Raw genomic sequence first — 14,524 nt, 5'->3', positions numbered from 1 at the left:
CAGGGTGTGACCAGATGTGTCGGCTGGACCAGAGATGACTTGTGAGACTCCTAGGGAGTAGGGTGACTAGACAGCAAGCGTGAAAAATCGGGACGGGGGTGGGAGCCAATATAAGAAAAAGACCCAAAAATTGGGACTGTCCCTATAAAATTGAAACGTCTGGTCACCCTACTGGGGAGGCAAGTAGAGAGAGATGAGTTTTTTGTCTCATGTATGTTGGCTTTCCTATTCTGTGTAATTATTTTGAGAAACACAACTGAATATTTTATTACAGAAAATATGTAGCTAATTTTAAAATAAACAAAAATGGCAATAAATGATCAAAAACACTTTTTTCTTAGCTATTTAAACTTTTCCAAATGTTTTGTTCAAGGTCTTCGTAAAAGAAAAGTTACATGCATACGTAAGAGTGATCACTTGGTAGTGTCTGACCAAAGATGTGAAAATATACCTCCTCTACCAGCAGTCTCTGAAAAGTGCAATACAGAGTGTGAATTAAGGTAAAAAGATGTTTTTATGAAAAGACTCTTTTAAGACTTAACTATTTTGTAGCTGTAGATCTAAACGAAGTATTATACACAGGTGAGCTTCCAGCTTTTTAATAAAAGAAAATGAGTTGATTGCATGGAGTCACACTCTGAATTTATACTTGTGAAACTAAGAGAAGAATTATTGTATTTATTTTGGTTCTTAGTTGAGGGGGGTGAATTTCACCTCCCCAGCATCTTTACTGAATTTCAGCAAGAATTATACTCTGACTAGGAACTCCTTTGGGGCCCAGTCTTCTATTGCTGGTGCACCAGGAATGCCCAGGTTGCAGTATTCAAAGGATGCAGGATTAGAATCACTCATTGAGATTTTCAAAATCACCCAGGGGATTTAGACACAAGTTCTGTTAATTTAAAAAACTGTCTAGAAGTCTTTCAGGGTATGTCTATGCAGCATTTTGGAGCAAGCAGGAGTGAGCCTCCCAGTCTGGGTCAATAGACCTGGGCTAGCAGGGCTCATACTAGTGCTCTAAAAATAACTGTATAGAGAGCACTTTGATGTTGTGGCTTTGGCTGGATTCGAGCTCGGACGTCCCTCCTTCCCACTAGGCTTCAGTGCCTGAGCTCCAGCCCGAGCCGCAATGTGTAAAGCGCTGTCTGTGCAGCTATTTTGAGAGCACTAGTACAAGCCCTGCTATCCGGAGTCTGTCAGACTGGGCTGGGAGACTGACTCCTGCTCGCTCCAAAATGCTGTGTAGACAAACTCTCAGTTTATATGCGCTTAAATCCCCATGAAAGTTTTGAAAATTTCAATCCTTATGTTCACTTTCTATTTATTTAATCTATTGCCTAAAATCGATTTTATACTGCATTTCTCACTATAGTATCTAAGTGTTTAATGCATTTATATTGTATTTTTTAAAATATATTTAGTTTTATATAACAGTTTATACTTGTAGGTGGCATAATATTGGCAAAAGTGAGTGCACATCACGGTGTGGCCCAGGGTATCGGTCTTTAGACATCCACTGCATGAAGTACTCTGTTTCAAAAGGACTGAGTGTTCCAGTGGATGATAAATACTGCGCTGATCAGCAGAAACCACCAATCAGAGAACCCTGTCATGGTGACTGTCTGTTAACAAGCTGGCACTACACAGAATGGTCAGAGGTACAAATTCAAACCCTTGTGATTGTATAATTGCAGTTCTTCTGATTAGTGCTCATACTAGATTTTTTTTTTTTCTGGTAGTAATTTGCTCTGATTTTCTCTATTTAAATAACTGAAAGAAAAATTCCTTTGGAAAATCTGAGTTGTTATAGGGGAGTTGGTAGCAAACCCTATATTTAGGTTTCCTAACACTTTCTATTATAAAAGATTATTGAAACTTTTTTTATACAAGCTCTAACACCTCTATTGTTTGATGCTGGCCTTTGAAATTCAGCAGAGAGAAGAGCGTTTTCTTTGTCCCAGTTACATTTCCATTCCGGTTTAGTTGAGTTATAAATGGTTTTAAAATTGCCATTTTGCTTCTCTTGCTTTCATTCTTTAGGAAAATTTTGGCAGGATGCCAAATCACTGAACACGACCACATCATCAAAGCACCAGCACAAACTACATTGGGAACAACTGGGAGCTGCCAGAGCAGCTGTAGTGCTAGAGTCTTCCTAATCCATACCCCCATGAACATATTACATAGCCCCAGCATCAGATCCTCCTCTATGCAGGCATTACAAAGGGCAAGAGCTCCTCCAGCTCCCAGTGCAGGTGGGAGTGGGGGTGGGGAAAGAGTTGGGCTGATCTTCATCTGTAACCCCTCTGGACCCAGCACATGGCTTCAGAAACACATCCTCCCCATCCCCGAGGGCAGGTGCTGCTCACTTCCTCTGGAGAGAGAGCCAGACCAGGCCAGCCTCCCCTGAGAACTCCCTAGACCTACCCTGGGCTAGGCTCCTCCAATAACTCCTTTAGTATGAATGATACCTTAACATTATGAATAAATGAACTCTCATTTATATTCACATTTTTGTTGCTGGAGAAATGCTAATGGATCATTGGACTGGTATAGCCTTGAATTGGGCATTGGTTAGAAAACAAGAAGGAAAAAAGACCTACCACATTACATCAGTGACTTATTTCATCCTCTGGGATAACAGCCTTCTCCTTCTGCCAGCTAATGTAATTAGTTTTGTAGCTCAAGTGCTAACAGTTTGTGATATAGCAATGCTGAACGTTCAGTATGCAAACCCTGCTGATGATGTAGAGTGGCAGGGGTGTTGTTATACTCATATATAAGAGCATTTTTTTTAACTTTTCACTTTTTAAAAATACTTAGGAAATTACACACAAAATTATGTTTAAAGAAAATTATTTAGATGGCAAAGTCATGCACTTGAAAGTTAGGAAATGCCAGAATTAAGGTTGTCCAATCAACTAAATTCTACCTCCTTGTGTATATGCATTATGTTACAGTCTTTAATTGCATGATCATATACTATTTTTTCCACAGAATCCCTGCATCGTTCAATACACAGGATGGATGCAATCCTAAATTTGGCATTTCCTAACTTGGAAGTGTTTTATTTTGTAATTTAAATTGCTTTCTATTAATATAATGTTTTAAATGTATTTTATAGAAAATAAGGTATAAAATTGCAGCCTTAATGTTAGTTTATGAACTATATCATAGAGCTAAACAGCAAAGTAACAAATTTATCTCTGAGATATTTATTTGACATCTATAGAGTTACACCAGGGATGAATTTGGCAAAATAGATCTATTTTTAATTTAGCTTGAATTAGTCTTTGTTACAGTACATTTCTTGTGCTCTGTTTTACTTTTTTCTATATTACAGTGTTCCAGGAGCTGTGAGAGAGGCATAAGAACGAGAGAAGCTTTTTGTATGAACAACTTTGGTCGTCGGCTAGCTGACAGAGAATGCCATGAGCTTCCAAGGATTCTAACACAGAACTGTAATGAGTTTTTATGTCCAAACTGGGCTACTAGTGATTGGAGTGAGGTAACACTAATCACGCAAAACTTCAGGCTCCTTTGATATTATTATACTACTTTTAAAATTACTTTAAATGTAAGCAGTACTTTTTAAATGTTCACAGTTTTGGTATTACTAGTTATTTTCATTGTAAATTAAATATAGCATATTCTAATGCTAGAATTTTGCAAAGCTCTCCAGATAGCTTGCTTGATGTCTTGTAATTCAGTTTTTCCCAGAAATGTTATTGGAAGATTGTGAGGGTTCTTACAGGGATTTTATCTAATATCTTACCACTAATTTTTCTGAAGTAATACAAACTAAGAAGTCAAGCAAAGCACATTATTGTTTATATTTTCATGTAGATTATACTGGCTTTCTCTGAATTGTGAGTGGGCTAAGCATGTTTACTCTGGAAGTTATGACATATGTTTTTTCATAATTTATTATAAGTATACGTTTTATAATACTTTAATATTAATGAGTAAATGAACTCTAATTTATATTCACATTTTTATAGCTCGGGAAATGTTTATAGATCATTGGACTGGTATATCCTTGAACTGGGAACTGGTTAGAAAACAAGAAAATAAAGAATTGGTTGTATTAAACTATAAAAATGTTTTTGTGATTAGCTGTATATTAACTGAAGTCCAACAAATGATTGGAAAAGGTGAATTTATAAATTTATATTTCATACTTTTTATCAGCTGACAAATGTAATGTTATCACTCTGTAGTGTCCTGTGACATGTGGGAAGGGAATGAGGCATCGGCAAGTATGGTGTCACCTGAATGATGAAAAACTGAGAGAGAACTTCTGTAATCCAAACTCTAGACCAGAATCAGTAAGATCATGTGAACTTCATGAATGTGCATCTTGGCAAGTAGGACCATGGGGATCAGTGAGTACATAAGCATTTTTGCTTTTTTCATCTATTTCAAACTTTTGAATGATCAAGTTTTAAAATATTTTCTGTTGGAATATAATTGCTAAGGTTGTAAGATTCTGTCACACCTCAGCATGTTTTACGTGTGTTGAGTAAAAAGTGTTGCTAACCCAAAATGAATGAAAGTAGATTCAATTCCCAGAGCAGTCATATTGGTGGTAAATGTCCAGCTAGTCATTTCTAGACAAATATGCACTTTTGGGGGCATCCTTGATTTAAAATATAAGACTATATATGCTAAGCTAATGATACTGTTAAGAATCTCCAGCTGCTTAATCTAACATATAATCTTTAGGAAAAATGCTCATCTTATTTATTTTAATTAAAATAAGTGTATTTACAATTCAGCAGTGTGTGCTTTGTTTCTAAAGGCATATATCTGGTATACATCCGATATACTGCAAAATTTCAAAATAGGATGTATTCATTTGAAAGAGGGATATTTCTAGTAAAGTAGTTGAAAAATAGTTCAGAAGAAGGGTCCTTAATTTGATGGAGTCCCATCTGAATAATCAAGCCAGCATTGTTTTCAGGTTATTCAGAAGAAGTCTCTGATATTCAATGAGAACTTGTATCTAGGGAGCTGGACAGCATATGATAATATTTCTTTTACCTGTGAGATGCAGAGACCTTGCAGAGAAGAGGCCTATAAGCACATTCTTAATCTATACTTTTCACTTCTGTAGAACTTTTAATCTATCTAATCTCTCTCCATCGAAGGCAGAATTCCTCAAATTTAGTGTAGTGCTGGGAGTCTGCGGAACAATTGCTAATGATCTGTCACCAGTACTGGCTTCTCTTCATTTCCAGCTGCTAAATTGCATTAAAATGAGCTAAAAATCCATTAAATACTTTCATAATATTTCTTTTCCATGTAAGTAATTGCTATACTTGGCATTTCTGATACAACACCAACAAGAAATTTACCAAATAAGAAATCCGTGTAATAACAACAAAACAAAACTCTCCATCCTCATTACTCCAAATTCCATGCATTGGCAGCTACTCATAAACTGCAATTTTTACTGCCAACTTCTGATTTAACAACAATATGTGCTGTGGCACCTTACAGACTAACAGACATATTGGAGCATGAGCTTTTGTGGGTGAATACCCACTTCATCGGATGCGAAGTGGGTATTCACCCACGAAAGCTCATGCTCCAATACGTCTGTTAGTCTATAAGGTGCCACAGGACTCTTTGCTGCTTTTACAAATCCAGACTAACATGGCTACCCCTCTGATACTTAACAATATGTGCATATTTCTTAGAATACAGGATTTTTTCTGATAACGTAAGAAATGAAGAAGGGTCATATATAATGAAGAAGGGTCATTAACATTAACTTTGAGCAAAAGAACAGCTTTCATAGCATCTACACCAGTGGTGGGCATCCTGCAGCCCGCGGGCCGCACGTGTAATCTGCGCCGCTTCCCACAGCTCCCATTGGCTGGAAACGGCGAACCACAGCCACTGGGCGCTGTGGAAGGCGGTGCCTGCAGACGGTCAATATAAACAAACTGTCTTACGGCCCGCCAGCAGATTACCCTGACGGGCTGCGTGCAGCCTGCAGGCCGCAGGTTGCACACCACTGATCTACACTGATTTGACTTTTCACTTAATTCCCTACAATGTTTATCACACTGGAAGCTTGTTTCACTGGACTGTTTGATCCTAGTAACAGAAAGTTAATCTGCTTGGTGTACAATGCATCTTAAACAAAAATTTTGAAGCTATAAAAACCCAAATGTTTTGATATGATCCCGGGGTAATTTCTTGGGACACTATATGAAAAACCACAATGTATGGTCACTCTGCCTAAGGCCAGCATAGCCAGCCCTGGAAGATTCCTGTGGGGTATGCTTGGGGTAGCATATCTCCATTGTGGCTTTTAAATGACCAGGAGACATCCCTGTGTCTTGCAATCTCTGCGTGCTGTAGTGGCCTCTGGAGCTGTTGGCTGCCTGTGTAAATTGGAGCATCCTGAGGGCTGGTCTGATTTATGTCTGGAGCAATCTGAAGCCTGGATGTTATCAGGATTAGAGAAGCACAAAGGGTGTTTTTGCATATTCTTCTAACACAGCTGTTTTTCTTTTTTGTCCTAGAGAGAGAGGTTGGGGTTGGATGGTTGAGGTTTGATATCCAGTGGGATATGAAAGGGGCACTTCCTGTGACTTGAGCAATGTTTGGAGGGGACATGATTGTGGATAAAGATGGTTATCAGGGAAATAAATGTACTGTATTTGCATTAACCATAGTTGTTAAACATTTTTGAAGGCTAATAAGCAGAGTAAAGTGAGCAGGCCAATTGCTGTACAATGAGGGTCTGATTTTCAGAGTTTTAGACATGCAGTTCCCTGAAAGTAGATTAAATAATGCTAATTGTGCATAAAATGGCAAGTTATGTATAACTTTTCATTCGTAGATATGTTTAATACAATTATTGGTATGGTAATTAAGCATGTAAATTAGCTCATGTGCAGTAGTTATTCAGAATTATTATTCAATATTAAAGTTATTCCACCTGTTAAATTATCATTAGAATATTTTTAGAGAGAGAATAAATTTAAATTTAAAAAAGGACTGTGCAAAAAAAATATTTCTAGATTATTATGTTCCTGTTCTTGTTACATGGTTGTTGTTTAAAAGTAGAAATTGTATCAACATTTTAAAATGATGACCAAGTTTTAAACTATTGAAAACAACTAAAATTTTTGTCTTTGACAGTGTGCTGTGACATGTGGACGTGGATACCAAATGCGTGCAGTCAAATGTGTGACTGGCACTTATGGAGTTATTTTAGAGGATGACAGAGAGTGCAATGCTGCTACCCGCCCTAGAGACAGTCAAGTAAGTCAAACAAATGCATTTTAAGCAAACAATTATTTGTTTTTTTTATTCAAATAAACCCAATTATATAAATGTAGCCTCATTGCCAGGGGGGTGGGGGGCTTCAGAGAAGTATCTCCCAGTAGCCTAGAGGCTGGGATTATTATACTGAAACTAAGTGTCCATATCGTGTACTTCAAATCTGGATAGTGGAGGCTGAGCAAGAGAAGAGGCATTATAGGGCAGGAGTGTGACTGACATTCCTGGACAGCCAACCACTCCCTGACTAGCCTGCACATGCCTGGGACTGGCCAGAGTTTTGCAGACAGTCAAAAGAACCTTTGATTAATACTAAAACGCTCCAGTGCCTGGAGCAATATGCATAGGCTGACCACATGACTCTGTTGTGGGATTCTGATCATGTTTAGTTAATAGAGGGGGGATATGACTACTTGAGGGAGGAATCTCTGAGGTTAATATATTTTAGTTGTATAAGCCGGTATAACTTGGTTCCCTGCCCTTTCCCTTTATTCTGGATTCCTATCCTTCCCTTTCTTTTAATTTAATCCTATCCTTTCCCCTAATAAAGTGTTTGTTTGTTATGCTCAATTGATCTTTGATTCCTTTTAATAATATAATGCAAATGTTCTGGAGTCCATAGGGGTTGTGTATTCATATGTACATCCAGCTACTGGGTGGAGGAACCACATATTAAGTACCCAGTACAGCTCCAGAATACCAGCAAGCACCTAGAGTCCAATCATCAGCCCAAGGAACACAAAGAACACAGGGCCCATTGGTTGTAACGTTGGCGAAAGAGTTATTTAAGAGGAAGCAGCGAGTGAATTTGACTGCTGTTGGGGATCAGGCTGCTCCAGAAGAGGAGTACTTAAACAAGCCTTGCAAATGTATAAGCATGTAATAATTGATTGAAATGTGAAAATAAAACTGTTGCTTCAAGTGATTGTCCCCACAGATTCAACTGTTGGTGCAGATGCACTACATACACAGGAGATCAGATTCTTCTGAATAGCAGTGTCTGCGGAGGCCATGCCTGTGCCCTGTAGCTGAGGGCATAAAGGACAGGGCAGCCACAACTCATACTCGGTTTCTTCTTATCGCCCATGGTTGTGAGATAGATCGTGTCTGCCTTCCTTCGTCTGAGCAAGTTAGCTGATACAGTTCTATAGGTTGGAGTAGTTACTGCTAGTTACTTCATTATTAATTCATTGTTAATTCATTATTAGCCTTAAATAAGTTGTTTTTGCCCATAGGCTCAAAATAAACAAAACAAAAATCTGCAGACTAAGGACTGCGTAGAGATAGGTTTTCCCCCTCCCCTCTGTACAAGAGTCATTGGAGCAGGAGGACTAGATCCTGGGTCTCCCACCTCCCAGGAGAATGCTCTACCCACCAGCTATGGAGTTATTCTCCTTCTCTCTTTCAGGCCCAATGACTATTTAATAATTTATCCAAATTGCAACAGCTTCAGCAGGAGAATTGAAGGAAACCTGCACCAGAATATCCCATAGGCTTGTGGTTAGGGCACTTACCTGAGAGGTAGCAACTCCTTATTCAAATCTTTTCTCATCAGGCAGAGTGTGGACTTGAGCTGGTGGTCTCCCACATCCTGTGTGATTACCCTCACAGCTAGGCTAAAAATTATAATGAAGCTCCTTCTCCTGGCTGTTTTGTATGGAGTTAGGTGAGCATGCCTACCAGATCAAGCCCAATGGATGAGTTAGCGCCTATCTTTCCCTAGTTCGTGGATCACACTGTGGCTTAGGCACCCAGATGCCAATAAGGCAGAGAAATAGGCACCTAGGGAACTTGTACTGCAAAAACTTAGGCAGCAGCTGAATGGGGGTTTTGAGAATACTAATGGTGCCTAAATCTGGTACTTAGGCCCCTAAGTCCCTTTATGAATCTATCCTCAAAAGTGGAATCTGTGTGGACAACATATATTGAAAAACCATAATAAGTATGGGGTAAAAACTGTTCTTTTAAACACCATTGAATAAGGCTATGGAAAAGTAGAGAACACTATTACTGAAAAATAGTGTTACCATAATATAATGGTGATTTGCTTTGCTTTTTGCAGTTCTGAAAAATGTGTTTTAAAGTTTACATTATCCTTTTTTGCACAGGACTGTGAAATGCCTCCTTGTCCAGAAACCACAAAATTATGGACAACATCGCTTCCTGTCATAGGGAAGGTGACTCAGTGGAGATATGGATCATGGACCCCAGTATGTAATATATTACAGTGGGCGTAATTATATAGTTTAGAAAGTTCCCATTCTGTCCCATTTTTCAGTGCTTAGAACTTAAATTTTATCTTTTGGTCTGAAAAGATGAACTTTTGGGGGTTGTTTGTGCAAAAGTGATTCACCAGTTTTTAAGCATCGGGAGAGTGAAAATATAAATTTTTCCCATTATAAAAGGATTATTGATGCCTCTGGTTTAAACAGGTGTACTGTTGAATAGTGGTGGGGTTAAAGTTGTAATTTTGCATGTAAATAAACTTCATTGAAAAGAAGTGTCTTTGAGTACTCTGTTAAAAATTGGCTTTGATTTATCTGAGATATGAATATTTGAAAAGATGCACTGATCCTGTATATTTTGTGTAAGTTCATAAGGTGTATAACTGAGACATGCATGCATGTCTAATTTATGTGTGTAGTGCAAAGTGTACTGAAATTGAGACCGGATTGAGATAATGCCTACTCAAAATGCCTTTGACACAGTTTTTGGGATATGAACACATCAGGGAGGACTTAATAGATTTATGCTGGTGTCAAAAACAGAGTAATGATGTTATAAATCAGGCCCTAAATATACTTTATCGTTATGTCAATAAAATTAGTCTCAATAAAATAATTGAAAAGTATAGGAAGATGCTACCTATAGGCATCTAAACTGTAGAAAATAATAATAATAATTATGTGATAATGCAATCATATATTTTGAAGACTACATCTTAACGCGTACACTCATGTGAAACAGGTAAAGTTGCACATCAAACCCCATAGCCATTCTGTGAGCCGTGCATGTCAGGCCAATCCAGCAGTACTCCACCCCTCATTCCCCGAAAGCAGAGCTCCATTAGAGCCACACTGTCAGGGCTTCCCCACTAGCAGTTGCTCCCAAGACTTCACCTTAAAGGGAGCTATTCACCACGGAGAGAGGCCAAGAAAGGTGATACAGGCTGAGACAAATACACATCTTGGGTTACTTGAAGAGTTACTCTGGATTTATATCAGTATAATTGAGGTTGGAATCTGGCTCTTTGTGTTTAATTTATGGATTAAAACCTATATTAAATCATGTTAGTACTAAATATGCTTACGTTTGCAAGTTAATTTTGGATTTTTTGATCTAATAAAATATGATCAACATATATTGTTCTGCTTCATAGTGCTCTGCATCTTGTGGAAAAGGGAACCGTGCTCGCTATGTGAGTTGTAGGGATGCTCATGGTGGAGTTGCTGATGAATCATTCTGTACACACTTACCCAGACCACCTGAGATTTCAAACTGTTTTAGTTCATGTGGAGAGTGGCAAGCTGGAAATTGGTCACCCGTAAGTATTGATTTTATTGTTGTTGTTGCATATTTATATTAGTTAGTGCCCAAAGGCTCTGATTAGAATTGGGTCTTCATTGTGCTAAGTGCTGTGTAGAGGTGTATGAAGAGACTGTCTGTGCCCTGAAAAAATTAATTATACTTTTATTAATTTCAAAAGTAAATATGAATATCTTTAGTTATTGTTTTTTGATGTTATGTTGTATCACAAGTGTTGGGTTAATTTTTGGTCAGTGCACAGTTACATGTGATAATGGAATAACAAAAAGACAAGTTGTCTGTGTCAACTACCATCAACAAATTGATGAGAATTACTGTGATCCCGAAAGCCGTCCTTCCAACGAGCAAGAGTGTAACATGCCTCCATGCCTGCCAGTTTATCGTCATATTCCTAAAATACATGATCATCCAAGCCATTTTCCAGAACTAGATTACCCTCCAATACACAGGGGCCATCACCCACAAGATAATGTAAATCAATGGAGCCATCCTTCTGTAGGAGGAAACCAGTGGAGAACAGGACCATGGGGAGCAGTAAGCAAACTACTAAAATGTATTTACTATGTTCATCATTCTGCATGCATTAGAGTTTTCTTTTTTAACATTTCTGAAAATGATGTTGTAGTACAGTACCTATTTGGTAAGCTTAAATATACATTTTTATTTTAAAAGCAATATTTTAATATGTTTAATCAAAAACAATTTATTTTGATTTTTAAAATGTAGAATGTTTAGAACCTTTACAACATTGTTTTTTGGGGTTTTTTAAATTTATAGTTCAGTGCCAATTTCCAAATTTCTTATTTTCAAATTCATTTAAGCAATATATTGCACATTGCAGTGCTTACACAACTAACAAAGATGTATATTTGCCTTTTGTTTTACTAGTGCTCTAGTACTTGTGCAGGTGGATTCCAACGTCGTGTTGTAGTGTGTCAAGATGTGGATGGAATAAGTGCTAATCATTGTGATGAGGCAACAAAGCCCCCAGAGTCAAGGCACTGTGATTCTGGACCCTGTCCACGATGGAACTATGGGAACTGGGGAGAAGTAAGATTATTTCACAATTTTTTTAAAAAAATTGTGAACCTTTTGAGCATTTTTTTAAAAAAGGTAAAATAATTATTTACGTATGTATGCAAGAGAAAATCTTTTTTACTAGTCTAAAAAGGATCAAACATTTTCAAACTCAAACAGTTTTTATCTACCACTGTCTTCACAATGAATAAGCCATTTATTTGTTCAATGATTAATCCAGCCTTTGTGATATAGATTGCCTATAAAAGGGGGTGTTGTTTCTGGTCACCATATCTTTAAGCAGTAGACCAGTGCGGACTTGCTAGTGGTTATAGCTTTGTCATGCTGCCTGACACATGGCAATTATTCATTAGTCTAATTTGGAGTTGTAAAATTTCCTTAATTCAATGCTCCACTCTAGTAGTGTCTTGAACCAGGAGAGATTTAAGATTATTTTCTTTTCTAAAAAGATGATTTGGGTGGGATAAGGGTTTACTCCAAAAATCATTGTCTAACACAGTGGTTCTCAAACTTCTGCATTGGTGACCCCTTTCACACAGCAAGCCTCTGAGTGCGACCCCCCCCCCTTATAAATTAAAAACACATTTTTTTATATTTAACTCTATTATAAATGCTGGAGGAGAAGCAGGGTTTGGGGGTGGAGGCGGACGGCTCGCGACCCCCACATAATAACCTCGCAACTCCCGGAGGGGTCACTACCCCCAGTTTGAAAACTCCTGGTCTAACAGCCACCATAAGAAAATACAAGAAAGTGAAATAAAAGATTAATAGATTGTAAAGCCAGAAGGGACCTTGTGATCATCTAGTCTGGCCAACTGTATATTGTGGGCCATAGGACTTCCTTAAATTATCTCCTATTTGAACTAGAGCATATCTTTTAGAAAAAACATCCTATCTTCATTTAAAAATGTCCAGTGATGGAGAATCCATCACGACCCTTCGTAAATTGTTCCAATGGTTAATTATCCTCGCTGTTAAAAATGTGCACCTTGTTTTTAGTCTTAATTTGTCTAGTTTCAATTTCCAGGCATTAGATCTGGTTATACCTTTTTCTGATAAACTAAAGAGCCCTCTATTATCAAATTTCTGTTCCTCAAGTAGCTACTTATAGACTGTAATCAAGTCAACCCTTAATCTTCTCTTTGTTAAGATAAACAGATTGAGCTCTTTGATTCACTATAAAGTATGTTTTCCAATCTTTTAATCATTCATGTGGCTCTTCTCTAAACCCTCTCCAATTTGTCAAAATCTTTCTTGGATTGTGGACACTAGAACTGGACATAGTATTCCACTAGCAGCTGCACTAGTGCCAAATACAGAGTTAATATAACCTCCCTACTTCTACTTGATATTCTCTGTTTATACATCCAAGGATTGGGTTAGCCCTTTTGACCACAGGTCATTTTCAGAGTCATTGCTTCCCAGGAGAGAATCCCCCATTTTGTAAGAATGACCTACATTCTTTGTGCTTAGATGTAGGATTTTACATTTGGCCATATTAAAATGCATATCATTTGCTTGCACACAGCTTATCAAGTGATCCAGCCGGTATTTTTCCCGGACATGTTCGGCTTTTTGGCAATTCCCCCCGGACGGGGGTTTGATTGCCGAAAAGCCGGACATGTCCGGGAAAAAACGGACATATGGTAACCCTAAACTAGCTTTTCCATTTGTTTTAGCAGTACATGTAACATTTGACAGAACTTCTGGCTAAAGTTTATTTCTCTCTTTTTGTTTCTGTTCTACAAAACAATAACTTTAAATTTGAAAAAATAAATATGTAGTATGTACACCTATGTCTACAAAACAAATGGCCTTTAAGAATCAGAATATGAACATCAGGATGGGTAGTGTACTTTGTTGCCCCGTGTTCCTGGGGGATCTCTTGTTCAAGCAGGAAACTTAGTTTCATGCCCAATTTCCATTTGCCCTTATCACAGAAAAAGGGGTACATGCTACACTGACTCTGGGTGCTAACCCTGAAGACTAACTAGTTTCTCTTAATTTTTTTCTCTCACACTAGTGTTCACTTCTGCCTGAAGGAGCAGACTGTTTTCTATCTTCTTGTCTTTTGTAGACAAATGTTAATTAAATATAAAAATGTAGTTTTGTAAGCTCTTTAGGGCACAAACTGCCTTTTCGTTATGTATGGGTGGAGTACCTAGTAAATGGAACGAAGATTTTTGCCTGAGGCATCTAGGCAGTAGCACAATAAAAATCTTAAATAGTAATAACAGTTTACTGATTATGCAAATATCTGTTTGGCATATGAAGACTGTTGATGAGACCCCTGAACTATATCTTTTTTATTTTTTTTAGTGTACTCATACATGTGGAGATGGAATAAAGACAAGATTAGTGATTTGTCAGCTTCCTAATGGCCAAATGTTGAATGATCAAAGCTGTGAAATTCTAGACAAGCCACCTAATATAGCACAATGTAATGTGCATTCTTGCCCTGGAGATGTTTCATGGCAACGGGGACCATGGAAATCGGTACGATAGTATTCACTATTTCCTCCTTTTTCTCTCTTTCCCTTTCCCTCTCTCTCTCTCTCATAAATTATATATAGTATTTTTGTTTGATCACAGGGAGATAAAACTGTGTGTGAAATGTACCCATTGTAGCTTTATTAAGCAT

The 14,524-nt window shown here is 37.8% G+C and overlaps 1 protein-coding gene across 6 annotated transcripts in view; it reads left to right on the top strand.

Moving 5' to 3' along the window:
- The window catches only part of ADAMTS20 (ADAM metallopeptidase with thrombospondin type 1 motif 20), a 167,359-nt gene that overhangs the window by 98,112 nt on the left and 54,723 nt on the right, over positions 1-14,524 (top strand). For 5 of the 6 annotated variants that reach the window (XM_054024636.1, XM_054024627.1, XM_054024661.1 and 2 more), the window contains 10 exons: positions 374-500; positions 1,448-1,658; positions 3,344-3,508; positions 4,221-4,385; positions 7,159-7,281; positions 9,408-9,509; positions 10,679-10,843; positions 11,080-11,379; positions 11,734-11,895; positions 14,203-14,379. In XM_054024636.1, coding sequence (XP_053880611.1) covers positions 374-500; positions 1,448-1,658; positions 3,344-3,508; positions 4,221-4,385; positions 7,159-7,281; positions 9,408-9,509; positions 10,679-10,843; positions 11,080-11,379; positions 11,734-11,895; positions 14,203-14,379 — 1,697 coding nt within the window. The remainder of the gene's footprint in view (positions 1-373; positions 501-1,447; positions 1,659-3,343; positions 3,509-4,220; positions 4,386-7,158; positions 7,282-9,407; positions 9,510-10,678; positions 10,844-11,079; positions 11,380-11,733; positions 11,896-14,202; positions 14,380-14,524) is intronic. The other variant, XM_054024644.1, reaches the window with a different exon arrangement.

Source organism: Malaclemys terrapin, chromosome 1, assembly GCF_027887155.1.
Source record: "Malaclemys terrapin pileata isolate rMalTer1 chromosome 1, rMalTer1.hap1, whole genome shotgun sequence".
NCBI classification, from domain to species: Eukaryota; Metazoa; Chordata; order Testudines; family Emydidae; genus Malaclemys; species Malaclemys terrapin.
Note: the sequence above shows the minus strand (reverse complement) of the source record. Positions and strands in the feature narration are given on the sequence as shown.